A 23,646-nucleotide genomic window follows, 5' to 3' on the forward strand; every position below is an offset into this window, starting at 1 on the left:
ACTGTTCTTTGTAGCCACATCTTCATCTCCGGAGAGAGAACATTTCTCTTCACATACTGCCTAGAACTCTAAGAACTTGAAAATAAAAGTCTGCGGTGCCCTCTCTAGTTCCAAAGGTACACTCAAATGTCATTCAACCATTGTTTACGCTATCGTTGGGGTTATTGATCCTCAAAGTGAAGATTCTCCTGTATGTTTTAATTCCTCTGCTTCCCTGACACTCTTCTGTTATTATTATGAATTAACCTAACCAAATGCCCGATCTTTATTTTTTTTATGCAATGTAACTACTTTGGCAGAAAGCAACCTTGTAATATGCTGTTATCTCGCAGGGACTGAACAACTCTCTCTAATGCTTGCCTCAGAGCTAAGCCTGATCAGTCCAGATTAATATTTTGTGACAGGTGTATATACAGTGCCCCTCTCCATAGTGGGCTGGCTGACCCAGCAGGTCAGTCTTACAGATCTCAGATTTGCAACAAATACCTATATCTTTTCTGAAAGCCAGGTTTCAAAGCAGGGAACGGTGAGGCCTGCTTCCCGCATACAGCCGGCAGACGGAGAGCAGTGACCTCCCTCACCCCCCTCCCCGCCCCCCGCAAGGTTCGCATGACTATCACCAGCTTGTGTAAGGCTGCAAAGAGAAATGAAAACTCCACCATGGTAGATGTGCAGGGTTATATACAGTTCCTAATGCCTGTAGGATAGTTATGTTATGGTCTTTTCTCTCTGCTGAAGCAACTGCTAGGTCAGGTGGTTATTGTCTACCTTCTGAGTAAGATATCACTTACAGCACGGGGTCTGTACACTATTACAATCAAGAGCTTTTCTCTACCTGACAGTTTGATTCCTTACTTAACAGAAATGCCTTTTCAGTGGAAACCGAGCATGTTTCAGGTTTACCCATTAATTTGTTTCTTGGTAGTCCCTTTTCTTCACTGTGTGCGAGTGGGGTGCTCCTCAGTTTTCGGTGTTCCAATTCCTGTTGAGGGAGGAGAGAACTTACTTTCTTTTTGTGTATTGGTGATCAGTGTGTTTAGAGTGTTGTGCTTAGGAAAAAAAACAGTTTTAAGCCTGGGAAAGTGTTGTAATCAAACAAACAGAGCATTAAGTAGAAAAATGCCCATCAGCTCTACTAGTAACTTTGGCAGTAGTCCATCTATCTCCTTTCCAAACCTCTGCTGAGAATGTGCCTGAGGCAATAATCTGAGCGTATCTTCTTGCTATGACCCTTTTGCACTTTGAGTACAACATCTTTTTATAGTTCCAAGAAATTCTTCAACAAAGATTCAGTCCCAACATGGGGTACGTTCAGCTTACAGTTCGTCGTCATTAAAGCACTAGGTAGAGCAGGAAGTGCTATGCCAGCATCCACTCAGCCTTGATGTTGTCCTTTGTGCCAGTTTTAACAGCAGAGAGTTTCATGGAGGGAGCCAGAAGCAGGTGGGACCCTGGAGCAGAGTCCTAGCTGTTGAGAAAGGAATGCTTTCTCCATCATTATAATTCTTTCCCCATTCCAGTGTCTGTGATCTTGTTACCCGTCACGACCCCAGTTTATTTATGAATGAGCTTTTGTATCATGTCATATGTCCATTAAATGGACTGAATGTTAGCGCTTGATGCTAGGACAACACTTTTCATCTGCAGTTGGAGGGACTTTCCCCTCCACCCCTGGAACTTCTCATCACAGGGCTTACATGAGTGCTCCAGCCTGTGTTTATTGCAAAGCAGAGGGTTTTTGCTCATGGTGAATAAATCACTGAAGAATTTGTATTGAATTATTCTGCTGGGTGCAGGCCTGTGACTGCATTGAGATGATTTACTTACAGATCTGCATTTCATAGACTTTGCCAGTCCTGTAGGAAGTGGTTCTCTCTCTCTGTGTTTTGGCAAGAGCTTGGTCTTATTTATTGGTGCTTGTATGAGAGATGGAATTTTAAACCAGTAGGCTTGTATTGCAGTGCTGAGGAAAACCAGATCCCTGCTTTCTGATAAACATAATTCCCAGGCTTCAGGTCACTGTCTGAACACTAAGATCCTCTTTACCATCCGGATTCCTCACTCCTTCAGTGGGATTTTTGAAAGCTAGATCCAGCAAAGGATGTGCACATCTACATAAGGACTTATGCAAAGCCAAGGCTCTGAAGACTGAGCTTGTTTCTGCTCAGTTTCCTGATGCCTCCCCCTTGGATTCTGTAGTTTTGTAGGCAGGTAGAGTTCGGTTTCATCTGTGTGCAGAACTGTCTCAGGCTAAGTTCCTTAGTGTTTGTGTGATGCTAAACTTCATAGCCAGAGACTTATATTTCTTAATGTACTTGAGTGATAGGTCCCAATCCAACAGGTTTATTTGGAGGTGATATCAGTGTATTTTGATAGGAATTGAGTTTGTTGTTTTAAACTGGAGAAGTAAAAGCCAGAGGTGGGAGGCCACATTGAAACAAAGGAGAAAGTCCTGCACATTTTTATATACATGCATACAAATATTTGTAGGCATCTAGAAGTATGTATGCCTGAGAACTTCAGGGAGTAGAAAACAGTTGCATCTTTTGGGTGGCTATGGTTCTGCTTCTCTTTCTTGTAAAACTGCTATTGACATCTTAATCTCAGTAGAAAGTTCTGGTTACAGCATGCTGGGGTGAAAGGAGGTCCTTTTCTGACTCCTTGAGTACTGACCAGGGGTTAAGACCAACCCTTGTCATCTGGTTTAAAGTTATACCCCAATATTAAGATACTTTGTATGAGAATCCTATCTGCCTCTGTACAAAAGTTACGTCAGAACAGACCATAGCTTTGTCTGATCCAGTAACCTGTCCCCAGCAGTGGACAAAACCAAGACGGCAAGGGAAGAGATTAACCATGTAACTTTGAGTTCTTTCACTGCCCAAGGAAACATGTAACAATTATCCCCAGAAAACACCAGCATAAAGACAGTTTCCAACATGAGGAATCTCTTGTCCTGTCACTAGGCACTGCAGAATAGAGCCCAGCTCCATCCTTTTTGCATCCTCCCTTTGGGTATTCATATACATTAATAAGATGCCCCTGAGCCTCTCTTCTTTAGGCTAAACATTCCCAGGTCTTTCAGCCTTTCCTCATAGGAGATATGCTCCAGTCCCTTACTCATCTTCATGGCCCTTTGCTGGACTCTCTCCAGTATGTGCATGTCTTTCCTGTACTGAGGAGCCCAGAACTGGACATAGAACTCCAGGTGTGGCCTCCCCAGTGCTGAATAAAGGTGAAGGATCATCTTTTGTGGCCTGCTGGCAATACTTTATCTAACGGGGCCGAGGATACCATTCACCTTCTTTGCAGCAAGGGCACATTCCTGGCTCATGTTCAACCTGGTGTGCACCAGGAGCCCCAGGTTCTTTTTTGCCAAGCTGCTTTCCAGCTGGGTGGCCCCCAGCGAATACTGATACATGGGGTTGTTCTTCCCCAGGTGGAGGACTTTACAGTTCTCCTTGTTGAATTTCACAGTGTTCCTGTCAGCTCATTTCTCCAGCCTGCTGAGGTCCCTCTGGATGGCAGCTTGACCCTCTAGCATAACAGCCGCTCCTTCCGGTATTATGTCATCTGCAAACTTGCTGAGGGTGCAGTCTCCCCGATCTCATCCATACCATAAACAAAGATTTTAAACAGGACTGAACGCAGTATTGACCCCTGGGGTACACTGCGAGCCACTGGCCTACAACTAGGCTTTGTGCCACTAACAACAACAATCTGGGCCTAGCCATTCAGCCAGTTTTCAATGCACCTCACTCTCTGCTCATCCAGCCAATACATCAACAGCTGCTCTTGTGAGGAACTTATGGGAGACAGTGTCAAAGGCCTTACTGAGTCCAGGTAGAAAATATTCACTGTTCTCTCTTCATCTACCAGGCCAGTCACTTCGTCATATTAGTTTATGAAGCTGGTCATGCATGACTTCCCCGTGGTGCACTACTCCTGACTATTTTCTCATCTTTAATGTGCCTGGAAATGGTTTCCAGGATTAGCTGCTCCATCACCTCACCTGGGACTGAGGTGAGGCAGAGCAGTCTGTAGTTCCCTAGGTCCTCCTTCTTGCCCTTGAAGATGAGGTGACATTTGTTTTCCTCCAGTCTTTGGGCACTTATAGAATCATAGAATTGTTTAGGTTGGAAAAGGCCTTTAAGATCACTGAGTCCAACCACTTCTCCCAGTTGCCATCAGCGATCAAACATTGTCAAGAGTGGCCTTGCAATGACATCTGCCAGCTCCCTCAGCACTGGTGTGTCCAGACCATCAGGGCCCATGGACTTATGTATGTCCACTCTGCTTAAGTATTCCCTGACCTGATCCTCTTCCACCAAGGCCTCTTCTTTGTTCCAGCCTTTTCCCCTAATCTCTGGGACCTAGGATTCCTGAAGGCCTAGAAGATAATGAACCAGAAACTCTAGCATGCATTTAACTTACAGGATGCATTTGAATGTGTTTTGTTTGCCTTTCCATTTGTCACAGTCTCAGAAGTCTTGAGGACTAGCAGTTTAAATTTTAGTTAAACAAGAAAGATCTGTAACTCTCTTATTGTCTCAAAATGCCAAAAGGCAAGCCTTGCTATCTCAAGGTGTGCAGTTATACTGTGACTAAAAAAGAAATTATTATACTTGTCTTCTATTGGAAATGATACATCTGTTTCTTAGCCACTAGATGGTGTCTATCTGACAGTAGTAATACAGTGCACGTACTTACAAGTACTTACTTACTAAAGCAAATACATTAAATGAATTGAGACCTCGTGGTAAGGCTTAACTATATTAATGTGAAAATCAGGAAGGCTTTCTTGAAATTAGATAGGTTACTTCTTATTTGTAGGAGCTTGTAGAGTTTATTATGAGCAAAAATGTTATATGTATAACTGAATTAATTATTTCTTTCTTATATATAGCATCACTTGGTGTGCTGAGGTGTTTACAAATTGAAACTGTACTCCCTTCCACATAAGTAACCTCTATTGATTTACACTGATATTGACTCAGCCTCAGGTAGCCAGGCTACCTGCTGCAGATTTTTAATTTGCTGGGTTTGGAGGGTTACTGACATTTTTGGTTGCTAAAGTATGCTAAAGAATATAGTAAAAAAAAACTAAAGAAAGACACTGAGTTTACGAATGCATGAGTTCTTAGAAGTGGTGGGACAAACACTGCATTACTGCTTTTGCTCAAATTGTTTCTCTTTAGTAAGGTCTGCTGTGGCTACTGCAATCTCAGAGACACATAGAACTTTTTAGGCAAAGAACAGGACACGCAAATTTAGACATCAACAGAATAATGTAATCAGTCACTTAATACTTTCAAACACTACATAAGGTTAAGGACTGCTATTACTGCACCTAAAGGGCTATGTATGAGTACGTTATTATTTTTATGTTCCTGCAAATCACATTCTCTTTGAGTCTAGCCCTCCGATAAAAGGTCCCTTTAACCGTGGGGATCTGGACACTTTAAAAAGGCCATAAACAAATCCAAAAATGCTCTGTAGAAGCACTGAAGCTTTGTATTCTCCCATAACAGAGGGTAGAACGCAGTTACAGTGCTTCTGACCAGCCAGCATCATGTTGCTTTCCTATACGATTGGTAGGTAGTCAACTTTAATTTCTGTCTCAGTCACATTACATGTCTAATAGAAGCATTATTATGCTTCCATTTTTCTTTGTATTACAGTCAGTAAACAAAGGCTTTTTTCAGTTTATAATCCATCACCACAAACTATGCCTTTTCAGTTGTGTTCTGACAATTTCTTGGAATGGAAGCAATAAGGTTTGGGAATCCATGAAGCTCCGTGAGTGGCTTGTCCTGTTTTTTTTGTTTACAGAGTAAGGTTTGATCTTTTGCTATTTTAAATTGCTGTTAATGCACAAATTCTGTGGGTTTTATTCTAGATATTTTTTTCCCCAGTTTTTTGAATACAATAGAATTTGGGAACTAGAATATTCCCTTCCTCCATGCTCATCACCTTCTACCTAAACAGTACCCTGTTACTGTGTTGAATAGTACTTATTTGTTAAGAGCTAAGAGACCAGGGGAAAACATAGTTCCACATCTAAGGAATTTCAAATTTTCTGTTCTGAAAGGATTTTCAATATTTTGACAGTGGGTTTTTTTGTCCTATAATGGATTGCAAGTAATATTTCACAGTACCTTGGAAGAAAATATATCTGTGGCTGGTATAATCTGTAATTTAGGCAGGTTTAGCTCCATATTTCAGGTACCACTGGAGGACACAGCAAATATTTGTTAACTAATGTTTTCAAACAAGAACTTTAAATAAAAGGGGCTTGATTAATGGCTCTTGTGGCATCTTGCTTCATTCTACTTTCAGATAAAACCAGTCAGATCCGTAGTTTCTCTGTTCATCTTTGGTGAATACTGTCAGTCAGAAGCACTGCAGATGACTCAGTGCATTACTTGCTAGAGAAAATATACAGGGTATGAAGTCTTTTCTGGAAAACAAAAGACAGGCTCTGGGTCTGAACTTTTTTACAGGTCTTACTGATCTGGTACTAAGTGTTCCGAAGTGAATGAGGGACATTTGCAGACGTGGACACAAACATGAGCATTAGAGATAGCTTTCAGCATTCAGGGTTTGGTTTAGGGTTCTTGCACTGGCTTATCAACTATTTTCACAAACACCCTCATAATCACTCTCTACTGGACAGTCTTGATCTTTATCTACAGTTTAGGGAAAACAATGTGCTCTTACCTTGGATGTTGGCCTCTCTAATGGACTGTTTCCTTCCTGCCTCAGACTCAGCTGCATTGTAATTTAGCTGAGGTTCTGTGGTTGTTTTTTTTCTCCTCTTAAAATTTTAATAACAAAAGTTTTTCAGTCTCTTGGCAAGTTGTTCCAAGGGGGGTTGTCTTCTGCCAGGAGCCTTTCTTGGCTTCCATATTGCTCCATTTGGTGCACTAGCTGTATATCTGGATTTAGCACTGATATGTTTCTTCTTGGGACTGTCTGGACAGAATATGTGTGTATATGCTGTCAGGCACAAACATGGTAGAAATCTCTAGGATCTCTGGATGTACAGCAGCCTCAGTGCTGCTGCTGAGTGGTAATTCCACCCAGGTGTCCCAGATGGTTGTAATAAATGTTTGAATGCTGCCCTGAGAAAATTTTCAAGTGGAGAAAAAAATGACAAATCCAGAAAAGTTTGGACATAAGCAACTCTACCTGGAGTGAAATGGTGGGGTATACGGAGATGTTATGTCCTGTTCCTGATTCTGTTATAATGACTGGGGATTTCTCTATACTTCAGCAGTTTTTAAACTAGCTCTGGTAGCAGAGGTGTTCTGACATGAAATTATACTTTGAGAGGACTGGTCGTCCTTTCTCCTGATAGTAGAAATACCAGGATTTTGTCCACAATTTGTGCGAGTAGGTTTATTTTGAAGGCATAAGTAATACATGTGATTTATTTTACCATTTGCACAGGGGAAAGCCTACCCAATAAGTAGCTGTAAATCAGTTCAGTTTTGCGTAGAAACTATTCCACCACCATAGGGGTGGTGGAAATAATTGTGACAATTATTAAATAACATCTGGCCTAGAATGGGGTATGGAAATGAAAAAAACTAAAGAGTTCTGAACAGATTTCCCAGTTAGGTGACTCAGTGTCCACAGCATCTTCTACTTGCTTTTTTAACTTTGTTCGTGAACAACTCCAGAGTTCTTTCCAGTGTGTGTCACGCACCACATGTTTTATTCACATTCCAGGTATCCCACACTTGTTTGTGCAGAGTCAAAAGCTAAGGGTTTGTGTTTTTTTTTTTTTATTTTCTCTTTCTCCCTGTGTAAGTGCTTTTTTTCCGGTGACTGCCTGCTGAGAGTTTTTGGCATTCAAGATGACTTTTTTGGGGGACAATTGAGTAAGATCATCGTGTTTTATTTGCATTTGGATGGCCAAGTCTACATGGAGGTTACCTTTTGTTACAAAGCTCTACACCGCAGACAACGACAAAACCCGGGATGGTTTCTTGGAGATTTCCAAATGCTTACGGCAGCGTTACGAGGATCTTAATTGCTCTACCTTTCTTCCGTTTGCCTTGAAAAATCAGCCTTTTCTCTCTTAACCTTGTGGGTTTTTTAAAAAAAAAAAAAAGTTGAAGCTAACTTTCAGACTTTTTGAACCTGCTTTGCCAAGTGTTTTTCCTTTTTCTTCCTTTTTCCAGCTGGCTGCATCTTCCGGTCTGATAACCATGGATAAAGGGTCATTTCTCTATGTTAGAATACAGCTAATGTGGAAGTAAAGCTCATGCAACGCAGTGCCACTTTTTTTGTGGCACTCTGCAGTGGGCCATCCATGAGCATGCTTTGGAAAGGATTAGTCTTTGGCTTTGTCTAGATATATGTGAACCGGATGTGAGTCAGCTACTGAGGTAGGGCAAAACTCTCATCTCAATTCTCTTTTTCCATGCCAGCATAAGTCATAAGTAATTCCTTGAGCATAATAAAATAAGACAGGTTTTATCCCAATGTAAATGAAAGAAGATGCCAAGTTCTTGGTGTAAATATACAAAAACTTGTAAAATTCCTTTTCTTGACGTACATCTTACTCTAGCCTTGAAGAAAACATTTTTTGCCTCTTCATTCACTACAATCATTCTAACTATTTTCCTTTTAGTGTGAAAATACGGGGATGCTAGTAAGTCCGCATTTGAGAAAACTTATCATCCTACTTTCAAAGTGAAATAACATTGCAATTTGCTAGCATGAAACTATTGACTTGAGTAGGGGTGGAATGCTCTCAAACCTTGTAAAACTATGCCAGTGTTCCTTTCTTAAGAGATTTTTAGAGGGGTGCTAGAAAGAAACCCACCTCAAGGTCAGAGCCAAAAATCGCTGACTCCAGCTGTGGCTGCAGTAGATGTTGTCAGAGGTGGTCACAGGTGTTTGTAGAGGCTTGACTCCTATTCAGAGCAATGAGAGAACATATCTTTGGACATGTCAAAAAAGGAAGGATCATGTCCATGTCCTGTGTTTTGCTAGCTTGATAAATTCAGATTTAAACTTGTCATTATGCTTCCAAACACTGTCATTGCTTCTCCTGAGATTGTTTCACTTTCTGGCACATTGGTGGACTGAGCTTGGGCACAGCGGTCGTAATTATTTTTCTTTTTCAAAACAGTTAAGCCACAGAACATTGTGCAGTTTTCCTCCTGGCAACTGTTTTTTTCCATAGTGCCAGGACATTTTTGAGCTCTTCTCACTTTCTCTTGGCCAGGATGCAAATAGCAACCCTTTGCTTTGTAGGTCACAGATCACATTTATCACTGGAAGGCTTAAAAATTCAAGAGGAAGCTTCATGAACCACAAGCTTCAACATACTGACCTTGGTCAGCTGGTCTATAATGCTTCTGGGATTTGAATACTCTCTGTGCTAATTTGCGGCCTTTTGTCAAAACAATAGACAGTTTAGAACAGCTCAGATGATTGTGGATTATTTTTCATGTCAGCTTTGACCTCTTTGGAACACTGTACTAGCTATGCATGTTACCCAACTCTACAAATAAGGAGGGAATGAGAATACAGATAATCAGAATAATCCCCCTGTCCTCCTTCTTGTTCCGTGTTTTTAGGATGTGTTCAGTAATGTTTACCTTATTCTCAAATGCAAGGTGTGTCACTTCCCAATCTGGAGGATACTTAAGAGCAAATTGAGTCTCCCTGTATCCTGTTTTGCTCCAAGGCTATTTCTGCTGTGTGTTGACTCACACAGGAGACTTGAAGAAAAGCTATAAGCCATCTGATTATTTCTATAATTTGATCAAGTGTTTTCTCCCTTACTTCATATTCAAAAAACAACAAATGTGAAAATAAAGAAAAACTGCCGCCTAAAAATAACCTCCAAAATTGCCTGGCATGTACCCGGTTACAGGGTAGTCCCGCAGTATTCATATTATGTTTACAACATGAATATTTAAGTTTATCATTTTATAACTATTCTATATTGTATTTTCTGATATTCTCTGCAAATGTGATAATATCTTGTCCCAGGGTGCTTAAAATCTATGCTGTGGTGTGAATATAGAATTACAAGCTGATATATGTTTCTTAAATACTGGTTACTGCAAATAGTATTCCCATTCTGACTTGTGCAAATTGTCTTTCTGAAATGAAAGAGAATTATACAGCTAATTAAGATATTGCCATTCATAGAATCATAGAAACATAGAACGGTTTAGGTTGGAAGGGACCTCAAAGATCATCTAGTTCCAACCCCCCTGCCATGGGCAGGGACACCTTCCACTAGATCATGTTGCTCAAAGCCCCATCCAACCTGGCCTTGAACACTTCCAGGGATGGGACCTCCACAACTTCCCTTGGCAATTTGTTCCAGTGCCTCAACACCCTCAGAGTGATTTTTTTTTTCCTAATATCTAATCTAAATCTACCCTCTTCCAGTTTGAAACCATTACCCCTTGTTCTATCACTACATGCCCTTGTAAAAAGTTGCTCTCCAGCCTTCTTGTAGGGGGGCCTGCAAGATAGGGCCTTCAGATACTGGAAGGCTGCTATAATATATATATTCGAGTCACTTTGTCATGATTCACCTTGTCTTGTTTGGTACACAGTCTGTTGCTTATGACAGCCTGAAAAATGCCAGGTGTAGGAGCTGTACTCCTTTCCCAGAAGAATCTTGAAATTTCCCTCACTTTTTCGCTGGTTCTCCAAGTTGTGTCATCCCCTTATACTGAAGATAATGTTGTTTGTGTATCACCTTAAAGTGCTTTTGTTCTGTTTTCGTTTTTATGATTGCATTTGACCTTACTAAAGGGTAAGCGAGGTTGGTTAGACATAATCGAATATAGACACCCATGTAAAGCAACACTGAAATAGGCATGACTGCACTGCCCCTTTCCTATGTGAGAGTCTAGGAATCTGAAGTTAGCTGCCATTGTGATAATGTGAGAACAGCAGGAACTGTAGTAATTAAAAAAACCCACTGTATATAAATAAAAAACAAAGACCCTGGCTCTGTTCATCTGAGCTGGAAACTTGACTGTGGAGGATTGTCTCATTGTCCTATGGCTCTCTGCCTTGGGCGCACTCTCCTACGGCAGGAGAAACCTGCCCCTGAGACCTAGTTTCTGGAGTAGAAAATTCCGGTTTTGCTCATGCTGCTGAAAAGACTTGAGCTCAACTCTACTGACATGGTGTTTGTCACTAAATTCTGTCAGAATAGAATTATGTCTCTTAAAAGATATTCTGTGCCTCCAAAAATCTCATTTAACCATTTTAATTAGTAATAGTGTAAATCTGGGGTGCTAAGCTTAGGCAAAACTTTCCTAGTTTGAGTGAGTTCAGAATCAATCTCAAAGGGGGATTGTCCTTGGCATTTATGAGGAACAAGTCTTGTCTTTCTTTTATTAGACATGTTATTTTGAAATTCATTCTGTTCTTTCTACCACCACACCGTGAATGTATGTCTCCCTGATTCAAATACGATGTCATGCCCTGAGTGCTTTCTGTGTAGCTGCTTTCTGTCCAGCGTTCCTCCATCTTATTCTCTAGCTTGTGAAATGTTTCTAAGTGTGTTGTGTTTTATCTAAATTTAGTCTCATTTTAATGGTGGTGAGTTTTTGAGCTCTCTGAAGCTCTTGGTGTTTTGCAATATTTGTAATCACTCCTACCAGTACTTTGGGATGATCAGTGAGTTTCATCTATGGTTAGTTTACTTTTTGCAATGTGATTCATGAAAATGTTGGGCTGAGTCCTAGCACATATTTATTAAGATCTACAATGAACTGTTCCTCAGAGCACAAACCGTTTTTTCCAAACCAGCTGTCCAGAGAATGTTAATTTGTCAAAAATATTTATTCTTTCTGAAAAGCCAGTGCTAAGTATGCAAGTAAACCTTCCTGGTTTAGCAGAAATTCAAGATTACTAGTCTTTCAAGATATCAGATGATGTCAGTATGTTCCCATGGGTGTAATTTCCATGACTTTTACCAATTGGACCCAGGAGAACTACAGAGGCAAAGAATGATGGCTTATCTAGACACTATTTTGAAGAGCTGAATCCTTTCCAGTGTTTACTGATAAATATTTGATTGAAATTCTGGTACTCTTGGTGGAAGTAAGAGATATTTTGCTGACTTCATTTAAGAGATGCAAAAGCCTCAGTCTTTCTTGAGCAGATATTATGTATTATAATAACACAGCACTGTCTTTAACTTCTCAGAATGGAGAATCCCAAACCGTCCAGATCACCCCCTTCCTTTAGGGGATCTAACTTCAAGATACTCAGGTTTTTCATCCATGTCTTTGACAATTTGTATTTTAATTTTCAGGCATTGTTAAGAAGCTGTTAAACACATTTGAAAATTATACCTTTGACACATGCCTTTTTTTTTTTCCTCTCTTCTTTTTCAGAAAGTATTTTGGAGAAAAGATAGGACTTTATTTTGCATGGCTGGGTTTATATACAGAATTCCTCATTCCAGCTTCAGTAGTTGGGATTATTGTATTTCTTTATGGATGTATAACCATTGAGAGCGACATTCCAAGGTAAGCTTCTCTGTGATCAATAATTTGTTTCTTGAAAATTATAAGACTGTGCTTTTTGTTCATAATCCTTAGTGAGAATAATTGCTTTTAACATAACTGAAGCGCTGTGATGTATCATTAACAACCCTGCAAGCATTAGAAATACACATGCATTGAGTAGATAAGACATTTGAATGACACTTTTATCTGGCTGTTCAGTATTGCAGCTCCTGAAATAGAAATGTTCTGTGAGTATACTGCATTATTGTAAGTTCTTTTTTATGACATTCACTTGCTTTTTATGGATGCACACATCTCCATGCTTACCCAGAAAGACATCTTGCAGAACTCACTGCAATGCAAATACACTGTCAAGTACTCTTGGATTACTTTTTACTTCTTAGTATAATCAGGCTATTTGCACAAGTAAGATGAACAATAGCAGACTTAGCACACTTGATAACCACAATATTCTCCTTCTTGACAGTTGCAAAAAAAATGTTGAGTTTTGTGCTCTGTGTCCTGAAGGTGTTATACTAAAGAAAAACTGCCAAATTAACACAGTGATGTTAATATCTGCTTCTTAGTGTCCTAAAAAAGGACACTTCCCCTGTTACCTGTGTCTGACGTCTGGTAGAGACAGGATACTGGATTACTAGTACTTGTTGTGGCAGTTTCTGCATTCTCTCAAATGAATTGGCAGCATTTGAAGAGGATCACTGCAGTAGGACTATATTACTGATAGGTTGATGATGAATAACAGCACATTTGACTCAGGACTTGTTTTCTTAGCTTGATCAGGATGAATCTTGATGTGCGGTGCTTGTCTGTGGGAAAGCTTGTGCTAACATTTAAACTTAAGTGAGATTTATGGCTAAGATGTATCTGCAGCACCCTCTACTGCCTTTTGAAACAGAAGAGAGCATTACTTTAACGATGTGATAGGTGGAATCAGCTGTATGCCTTTCAAATGATACAATATTAAACATGTTGATACTACAGTTTGATAGTCTTTTTTTCATTTGAAGTCATCGAGAAAATGCTGTTTAATGATGGTGAATATAGGAACAGTCATCATCACCACAATATACCAGCAGTCAATGAAGCAATGTTGCAAGTCTTTCCATAGCTCACAATCCTGGCAAGGACACTAGAGCTTTGCACTACTCAGTTCACTTGAGTAAGACTGTGCGGGTGTGAAGGTCTTCCACACACAAACCTTATGAAAAAAACTGAAAGCATACTAAGCAGTGTCAAGTAGGGTTTGGCTTGTTAAAGAGATAGTGATAATGATAATGATTTTAAAAAGATTTTTAGATACTGACGTAAATACATAGAAAATAAGGCTATGAATTAAAATAACAACTTTAAAGTAAAGATTTAAAAATCTGTAAGAAAGTCTCTTATCTCATGTTTTCCAGAGGACAGCTGAACAAACACTGTAAACTGAGGGAAAGGAAATACAACTTAACATCTGAATATGAGGCAGAAGTGGAAGCTTTCTAGTTTTTATAAGATTTAGTGCTGGGAGGAGGAGGGGGCTTTTTTTCTATTCTTTTTTTTTTCTTTTTGAAAATCAGGTTAGAACTCTGTACTAGAAAAACAAGGAGCTATGGAGACCAAGAATACCATATCCATATTCAGCAGGCAAACTTGAGAACTCTGAAATGTAAAGGTATCTGATTTCCTGAAACTACCATGCACACAGTATCTGAACACCCTTAAAACATATCAGCAATGGTGCCTAAAAAAGTTGCTCACACTTGAACTTAGCCAAACCCCTATGGCAGATGGTGGTACAGACCAGAATTGGTGTTGAAATTGTATGTTGGGAAAACATCAATTGCTTTTATAAATACACCACAAAATAAAATGCATGGTAGAGGTGAATCGGAAAGTAAACGTTGTGAAATAGAAAATCCTTGCTAAGGAATAAGACTCTTGGCTGGTGTATGTCTTTTAAATTTAGTACACATATGTCAGTTTATACCAGAACCTAGCATATCTTGCAAATGGTGTTGCAGATTTATTCTGTTTGTAACACAGACAAACCAAGATGCCTGCGTGCTGGTTTTGGTTTTTATGCATACTTACACGGCCAGTCCCGATACATAAATTAGCATGTATTTGACATGGATTTTTGTGCCACCGTGTTAAAAAAGTGTATCTTGTCAAGGGCACAGAATTTCCTTTATGGCCACTTCAGAGTTCTTTTTCATGAGTTTAAATCTGATCTGAATCAAATCATGTAAATGAGTGAAGAGATGGAAAATTCCACTTTGACTGTGTTTAAATTATTTTCTTTTAGTGTGGTTAACCTCAGTCTTCAGTGATGCAGTCTTTGCTAGTTCACTAATACAGTGCAGTGATAAGATTGGTTGCTGTGTTGCATTGTTTTTCTGTTGGTAAGGTGCCTATAAGTATTTTAAAGTTCCAGAGAATGGCAACATGCCTTGAAGAGACACACAGCTCCTGTTCTCTGCAAGTGCAAGCCACACATGTTGCAAATTGCTTGCAATGGCTATGATGTGCTGCTTGATATCACTACTGTACATCCCCCTTTTCTGAGACGTAATACTCTAAGAATTTGCGCACTTGTCATTCATAGTAAAGAAATGTGCGACCAACGCAATGCCTTCACCATGTGCCCCCTATGTGACAAGTTCTGTGATTACTGGAACCTCAGCTCTGCTTGTGCTACCGCTCGAGCTAGCCACTTATTTGACAACCCTGCCACAGTCTTCTTCTCCATCTTTATGGCTCTCTGGGGTGAGTATTCCTTCGCATGTTAACACTGTCGTTTGATCTTTGGACTCCTGACAGAAATGAAAGCTGCGATGCACAGTAGTAGCATGTAGCAGCCTTACATATAATAAAGTGCTATTAGACTGAATGTGATACCTGTGGCTTTACGAAGCTGGCAAGCCTCCAAGGGCCAGTAAGGGGCTCTCTGGGCTGAGACCGGACAAAGCAATATTACAAGGCTTTCCGCTGTCAACAGCAAGCTTTGGAATAAATGGAGAGGGGTTGGGTAGTTCAGGGAAGAAAAATGGGTCCTTTCTCCCTCTACTGCCTAGTTTAATGGCACTTCTAACCTTTGCTATGTTTTTCTTGATTTTTCTTCATTTTCTATTGACATCACAAGTCCCTTGAACACCTTCTGCATTTGGGGCCAGAATGTATTTGGTGATTGGTATGGTGCAGGCAGCTGAAAGGGTTTAATTTAAGCATAGAGTACACCTCCATGTGGGACAGCTTAGTCACATAATTTTATCAAAACTTTATGGGATTCCAAGAACAATGGGACTATTATCGTTTTAATTATAATATGGTCTGAAATATTCAATTTAAACAAGCTTGGGTGTCTTTAATGGCAAGTATACCCTGTCTCACTGAGGATATCAAAACACTTCATAAACTCTAATGAATGCATTGTACTATTGTTCTTATTGTTTCTGGCTTCACCTCTGCCCTGAAAAGTGTGTGTACTGTGCTTGTGTGTATTATTGCTGGTGTTATGCCTTCACTCACTCTAGATCTTTTTTTATTGTGACAGTTAAAAGTGTTATTGCTACTGTAAAATGTTTTTTCATTTCCCGATTCATTGTTCACAAAATGAATTCTTCATTCCTGTTATGAGATTAAGCAAATATATTATTGTATCATAGCCATCCCTTAACAATCAGTGTGTTATACTTTGCAGACCTATTAAAATTCTACAGCTTGTTTTAGGAATAACTGATTGGTAGCTTGGTGTTGGGTATGGATAACATAGGTTTTTGAAGGAACTTGCAAACAAACAGATCACGGAAGTAAATTTTTGTTTAGCAGTTCCTGGAAACCCTTCAGCAGAAGTTAGAGAATATGTAAGCCCTATGACTAAGAGAAATGGCAAAAGATGATGAAATTGTATACTCTCACGATGAGACTTAATTTCCAACTTCAGATTGCTGACAATTACAGAGTAGTCTGGCAGCTTAGATGTCACAGTTTACCTGCTGCCATGAAGCATGCAATACACTGCCTTGTCCAAGTTTCAGTGTAGCTGTTTGGACAGCATATGTATGAATGACAATTCATTTACTCTTTCATAGGTAAATAGTATTTTCCTGACAGAGAATCTGTACCGTAAACTTGCATCCATCCAAATGATCGTTTCCATGCAACCTCATCCAAAACAATTATATTTTAGTATCAGCAATGCAATGTGCAAAGCAAAATATTGATGTATTCTTGCACTAAGATAAATTAGTAGAATCTGTAAAGTAACAGAAGGGAATAAAAAGTTCCATATGCATTGCTTTTAAAAAAAGGCATGTAAGAATAAAAAAATTATTTCTTAGCTGTATCCCTCCTCCAAAAAATATTTCCCACAGATTGGAAAAGTCTGTTCTGGGGACCATGATAACTGAGTTTGTCAGTGCAAGAAAATACACCCATCATATGAAAAGAACAGCAAAGTGAAATAAAGTATGTTTTACTAACTCTGCCCAGCTTGCCTATTAAGTATTAGATTACACCAAATTTTGCTGCCTTATTACTAAAAGATTGTATTTAGAGCTCATTCTGCTGAATGACAGATCTTATTCACAAGCCTAATGAGCTTGCCTCACAGTATCTTGAGTAAATATTGCCTGAATGCTTTTTCATAGCCTACAGTATAGTGATGTGGAAATTTGCATGTCTTATAATTTACAATCGTATACTTAAAAGAGCAAAGTATGGCAATTTGAGCTGGCTTCATTTCATGATGGTGTTGGGCACAGAAGTCTTTCATCCTGCTTGCCTTCTCCCATTCTGTGGAAGGCAGATGACTTACTATGGCTAATATCTTGAAAGGAATCAGGCTTTTACTAGCTGATCTTGATGCCTCATAAAGTATCTTTGTGATTCCAGCAATACTGTTTGCAAAGGACCATATTCACAAAAGATGGAGTACATGCCTAATGTCACTGGTGTTCTGGGATGCTGAATTTCAGCTGTCAGATGCATTTCTTAGAAGGACAGTTGAATATAACGGGACTGGTTTTCTGCTAGTGTAAGTCAGTGCAAACTTGCTGATTTCAGAACAGCTACTGCATCTAGCCAAATAAGTTCTTACAGAGCTAAATGTGGAACTGACTTTTTGAAGAACAGGAAAAAAGGGAATGAGTAATAGCACCCTATAAAATAACAAAATGTTTTTGTATTTAGGATATCTAAAACCCTTTAGTTTTCAAAACATGCTAAATATGGCTTTTGTAAGTCCTGTCCTCTGTAAGGCAGGAGCAGAGATAGCAACTTAATTACTTAATATCTGGATTTACTTTCAGTGTACTGCCAGTCCTGTGTTTAAATGATATTTTTTTTCTTGCATTATGGGAGGATACCTATGCAGAAAATACTTGCAGCTAACTGTTGGAATAGATTCTGTCTTTTAAGAGTCAGGCTATTTTAATAGTAGTCTAACTTTTCCCAGTGCTATCTTACAGCTCACACCAAGTGTAGATGCAATCAAAGGAAGCTGGATCTAATGCTGTTGTGTGTCTTGTGGAGCTATCTGCAAGATTTTCAAAGGGATGTAAATACTGCTGTGATCTAATAGTGTTTTTACAATCCCCTTTTCACCAACTGAAAAGGTGAAGTGAAGCATAAGAAAATGGAAAACAGTGCCTACAGTTGGGCTCATAGGTATAGCACATAGGTATAGCTTTTGTTGGTATAGTGGGTGGTTTTAGTTGGTATATATTGGTTTAGTATTGATGTAGTCATCTGAAAATACGTGTCCACAAGTCAAGAGTAAGAAGTGCTACTTCTAGTAAATACGTAAGTCCAGAACTCATGAGTAGCTAGGCAAAGCGCTATCTAGAGGAAACAGCAATTATGAGAGGAAGGTTCGGAGACTGTAAATATGAAACAACAGTACAAAAACTCTTCCTTCATATTAATAAAAAAGGAAAAGCAGGAGACTGAACTACTGGCCAGTCCTTTAGAACAAAATTGCTGTGTCTATGCAGGAGAAAAACATTCGACTTACCACTGTAATATATTCCAAAAGAACATTATTTTCTACGTATTATTGAAGGTCTTAGTTTACATATAGGTATTGATGATTTATTTCAGTAGCAGGCTACACCTACCTTCTTCACATTTTTCTGACTGATTAGAAACACTGAAACAGCAAAATCTCTTTGGCCAGTTAGCGTGTTATACAGATTAACTCTTAGACCTAGATTTTCTTCATTATATGCTTTGTACTCATGAATTATAGAATGACTCATGGTAACTTAAGAGAGATGATGTTCTTGGGGTGGATATCAGCAGATATGGGTTCGGTTCCAGTCTCTGACAAGAACTTACCAGTGCCTTTGGGCAATCCATGTTGTATCTTTCTGTATTTTATTTGTAAAAAGACAGTAATTATGGTTTCCATGCTTTGCTTGTGTTCTTTCCTTAAAACTGAGCCTGGGGATATTTCTTAGTGCTTATTTATAAAGGGCCTAGCATAATGGGATTCAAATATCTGTTGGGGCTTATAAGTAACACAAACATTCATCATAGTGCATAAGATTTATAAATTTAATTTATTTATTTTTTTTAAAGCTACTATGTTCCTTGAACATTGGAAGCGTTTGCAGATGAGATTGAGTTACTTCTGGGATCTAACTGGACTGGAGGAAGAAGAAGTAAGTTTCCTCTCCCTGTGTTAATTTACTGTATAAATTATTCTATATTTGAAGATATGCACTGATATTATGATTTCTCATGAGTGTTCTCCAGCCCAATGCAGTTCATAGTTGTGTTTTTCTAAATTACTATAAACGATACAGTTTTGAATACCAATGTATAATTAAAGAAATAATCACCTATATCTTACTGGTCACCACTCTAATTTTAATAATTAATGTTGAAAAGGATTATAAACTAAGAGCAGATCATTCTTTGCTGAAAATGCCCTTATGCCGTTGTAGTGCAGTAACAGAACGATACAGAATAAATAATTTGTCATATAGATGCTACTTCATTATGTATAATAAAAATTCTCTGTGATGATGACTGTAACATGTCAGGGTAACATAAATGATATTTGCATGATACCTGAACTCTAGGTACTCACCCACAAAGCTGTTGCAAACAACAAATAGGGTCAATTTCTTGAGAACAATTTTTAAGTGCTTTGCAATGAGCCCATCGGGTTTCTAGCTGTACCTGAGTTGACCGAAAAGTGAGACATACATGTTTATTAGTATTTAAAATGTCCCTAAATCTGTTTTTTGTTTTTAATTCTATTCTTAGGCATTGTTTCACGTGTCATAACCTATGGTTTGTTTAAATTACTGGCATTCAACAGAGGATTAATTTCTAGCTCTGGCTAAAGAGAGTGCAGTTACTAGTCATAAATATCATACTAAGAACACGTAGACTTTGGAGCTTCCATTACATATCCCCCAGCAATAGATGCTGACATGGCTCTAGAACAGGGTCATATTCAGTAATTCAGAACAACAGCAATCAGATTCTCTTTTATTGTTAATGATGAGCTGAGTACCTGTATAGAACAATTCAGTGTGCCTTGCTCTCTCTGTTGACTTAATAAAATATGGTCAGTTTCCTGGAAGGTGAGTTGCAGGCCTGCCTTGGTTTGATGGGAGGATTTGAATCCATTTCTTCATGTTCCAGCACAGTTCCCTAAACAACAGACCACATACAAGCCTCCAGCTCTGCTATTTGAGCTGAGCTCGAACAGGACGTAGAGTGCAAATAACCTAGAAGAAGAGTAAGCTGACATCATGAACTTCATGATGTAGCATGGTGATAGTGTTATTCCATTTTTGTCTATTCCTCAGATAAGAATCATTGGGTAAAATGAAAAAAAATAACCCTGAGAACAGACAGCAGACTCCAGTAGTCCTCTTCTTCCATCACAATCCCAAAATACAGCCTTTAGCAATGTCTTTAGAGTAAGGGACACCTCTCATGTATTCCTTCGCTGATTACTACAACCTCCCCTATTTTGCCTCTAGTTTCCCAGCTTTTCACTACTCTATCCAGTTATGACGTGGGCAATGCTCACAGTATAACCCAGTACTTACAGTCTGTAAGCTGTGATGCAAACCAGGTGCATCAGCACATCAGAAATTACTGCTTGTCCTACGTGGAATGTTGTACCGGTGCCTGGGAGAACAGCAATTTTGTACTAATTACAGTACAAACTGAGAGGCTGGAGAGGAAACTGTTGGCTCTGCAGCATACTTGAACCCACCAGATTTTACTGAATTTCAAGTTAATCGTTTGCAGTACAAAATCCTAAGATTTAGCTCAATATTTGCAAAATGCTGTGAAAGAATCTATAGATTTGTGAGGTCCTGTGATGAAGAGCTCTGTAGTGGTAAAAGCTTGTGGACAGGAACTGTGGGATCAGCAAGAATCCTTTGTTTATGACAAGTGAAGGAGTGCCAGACACATCTCAGCACAAGTTGAAGAATTAGGTACATACAATCATAAAAATAAGGCTCGAAGGGACCTTGAGGGGCCATCCATTACACGTTGTAGGATCAACTCTACTTAAATCATTATGAAAAGATGTTTGTCTAATTTTTTCTGAAATAAATCCAGCAGTGGAGATTTCACTTCCTCCCTAGGCAGTCTGTTCTAATACTTGTCTATCCATACTGCTAATAAGCTTTTCCTAGTGTCTAACTTAAATCTCCTTGCTAAATGTTCATATTTTCTTGTTCTTTCTTTCAAGGGTAAAGAGAAAAGATGAACTCTGTCCTCTTTTCAGCAAAATTTAACATAATATCCCTCTGTCACCCATTTTTTTTAAGATGAACTAACCTCTGGCCTTTCAGTCCTTGTTCTTAAATAATTTTCTAGATGTCTGTTTATTCTTGTTCCTTTCTGGACATTTTCTAGTTGATCCAGCTCTTTCTTGAAGAATGATGCTCAAAATGGATGTGTTTCTTGACCGGACTTCTTAAGCAAAATGCCACGCACTGTGTCATCTTCTATCAGAACTTAGTATTTCAGCAAAACCACAAAAGTTAGATCAGGTTTTGTTCACCTTTTATCCATTAGATTCATAAAGTTGAGGATAAATTTGTCTGTGAGACAGATACTGGCACCACGTTTCAGTGGTGGTGAAGTCTTTCCAAGTGTTGAAAATTATGTTGGAAAATGGAAAATTATGTCTGATCAGGTTAGGCCAGAAGGAACTAGAAGTGGAATGCACAAGATCGCTTAACAGAGCAAGAAGAAAAGGGACAAGAAAAAAGTTCAGAAGTTTTAACAGTTTTAAGTCTAGATGGGTTTATTTATTATTATCAATTTCTTTACAAGGGGAAGTTACAGAACCAAAAAAGGGAGGAAAACAACCATAAAAGTTGAAAAGCTGAGATTGTGAGAATTATATTGGAATAAATGCCTTCAGTGTAATTTTTATGGACTCTTGACTATATAATTTTCAGTAAAATTACTTTCTTTAAACACACTGGTCCAAATCTTTTACTTCAAGAGTCACATGAGAGGTTAATTTAGTCCATTTATTTGTAAATATCATGGCAATGGCAGCCTGAGAAAGCAGACTCCCTGAGGCTTGCATTCCTATTTGCAGCTGGCAACTGTACAGACTTTGAGGATTTGCATTTGTACATCTGAAATCTCCAAAAATAATAGGTAGCATTAGGTACTAGACTGTAAAATAGATAATTGCGCCGAAAAGCAATTGAGCAACTGACAACTAAATGGGAGAGGGAAAGAAAAGAAACAAACCCAGACCAGAACTTGAAAACAGAAAAAGTCTTGGAAATACCTTGAATAAACACTCAATGTGTCACGTCACAGATGTGGCTTTGTGTAACCCAATCAAACAAGTTGTGCATTTGTTTGTTTTTCAGATTATGTAATAAGGGATATAGCCAACAACAAAGCAGGGGTAGAGGTGGGAGAATTCATACCCCCTTCTACTTGTGAAGGAGCTGGTGAAGAAATACTGAGGGACTCTAATTAATGATGTGGGGAGTAGAAACTATTGGCCTCCCATGAATCTTCGGAAATTTTATTTCTAGGACCCAGGATGTTCCTGCTTTAGGTTTCCTGGGTGGAAGAGATTTTACCTCATTTTACCAACAATCCTGTGTAAACTGAAATATAAAGGCAATTATAAAACATGATTTATTAGAGTTTGGAGCAGAACTCAGAAGTATAAATGGACAGAAAGTCCACACTAACTGCAACACCAACAAGTGGAAGTCTCGTTATTATTCAAATAGTCATGCTGTTATACTGTTTCAGTAAAACATGGAGGAATGTGGGTGTCTGTCTTCATTAGAAACATGGTTGGTAAGTTACAATTTTAAGTTAAAATCCTGTGCTCTGTAAAATGTTTGCACACTTCTCTTGCAAACTCTAATTCTGTAAGTCTCCTTCCTCCTTTTGCTGTTTGATGTCTTTAAAAAAATGTTATTGAACCATTAAGGGAAGACTTTGAGATACCCTGTTGATTATTGCTGAGTTAAAATAAAGTAATAAGTAAGGTGGAGTGGGTAAGACAGAATTATGTAGCAAGCAGACTTGGTGACATTAAATATGTTTACAGATACATCCCATTCTCTCCTAACTTGATGATGGTTTAACTTGATCTTCTCTACTACATTTTCAAAATTTGTTGTGAATCTTCTGTCACCTGCATTAAATTCCTGTTAACACTAATTGTTTAATGATCCTAGAATAGCCCTAATCTTCTGGACATGTCTTTTCAACATTAGATTGAAGTGTTATGTTTAGGAGGATGAGAGTTTTATTAGGATAGTTGGGGAAGGAATGTTTAAAAAAGGATGTTATCTCTCAGGCCTTAGGGGAAACTATTTAGTACCAGCTGTTCTCCATTAAAAATTACACATGAAGGCACACTTTAAACATGTTTTAATTTGCAAACGATAATAACCAAAGCAGGTGATAATTCCTTTGCTTGCCAAGAACTTGGTGAAGATATATGATAACATTTTTTTCATTCCAAGACTGTCAATCCAGAGATGTGCCACAATATGTTGGAGCTCTGGTTAATTTTACTCTTTTATTTCTCTTCTACCAGACATATCAACGCACTTTCATTTCCTTTCTTCTATTCCTTTTCCATTATAAGGACCTCCTGTGTCCTTTC

At 38.8% G+C, this 23,646-nt stretch overlaps 1 protein-coding gene across 1 annotated transcript in view; it reads left to right on the forward strand.

Moving 5' to 3' along the window:
* ANO2 (anoctamin 2, calcium activated chloride channel) overlaps nucleotides 1–23,646 on the forward strand; it is a 182,006-nt gene that overhangs the window by 54,825 nt on the left and 103,535 nt on the right. Inside the window, exons 11-13 of the mRNA XM_009887457.1 lie at nucleotides 12,393–12,527; nucleotides 15,115–15,275; nucleotides 19,089–19,171. Coding sequence (XP_009885759.1) covers nucleotides 12,393–12,527; nucleotides 15,115–15,275; nucleotides 19,089–19,171 — 379 coding nt within the window. The remainder of the gene's footprint in view (nucleotides 1–12,392; nucleotides 12,528–15,114; nucleotides 15,276–19,088; nucleotides 19,172–23,646) is intronic.

Source organism: Charadrius vociferus, unplaced genomic scaffold (assembly GCF_000708025.1).
Source record: "Charadrius vociferus isolate BGI_N301 unplaced genomic scaffold, ASM70802v2 scaffold116, whole genome shotgun sequence".
Lineage (NCBI taxonomy): Eukaryota > Metazoa > Chordata > Aves > Charadriiformes > Charadriidae > Charadrius > Charadrius vociferus.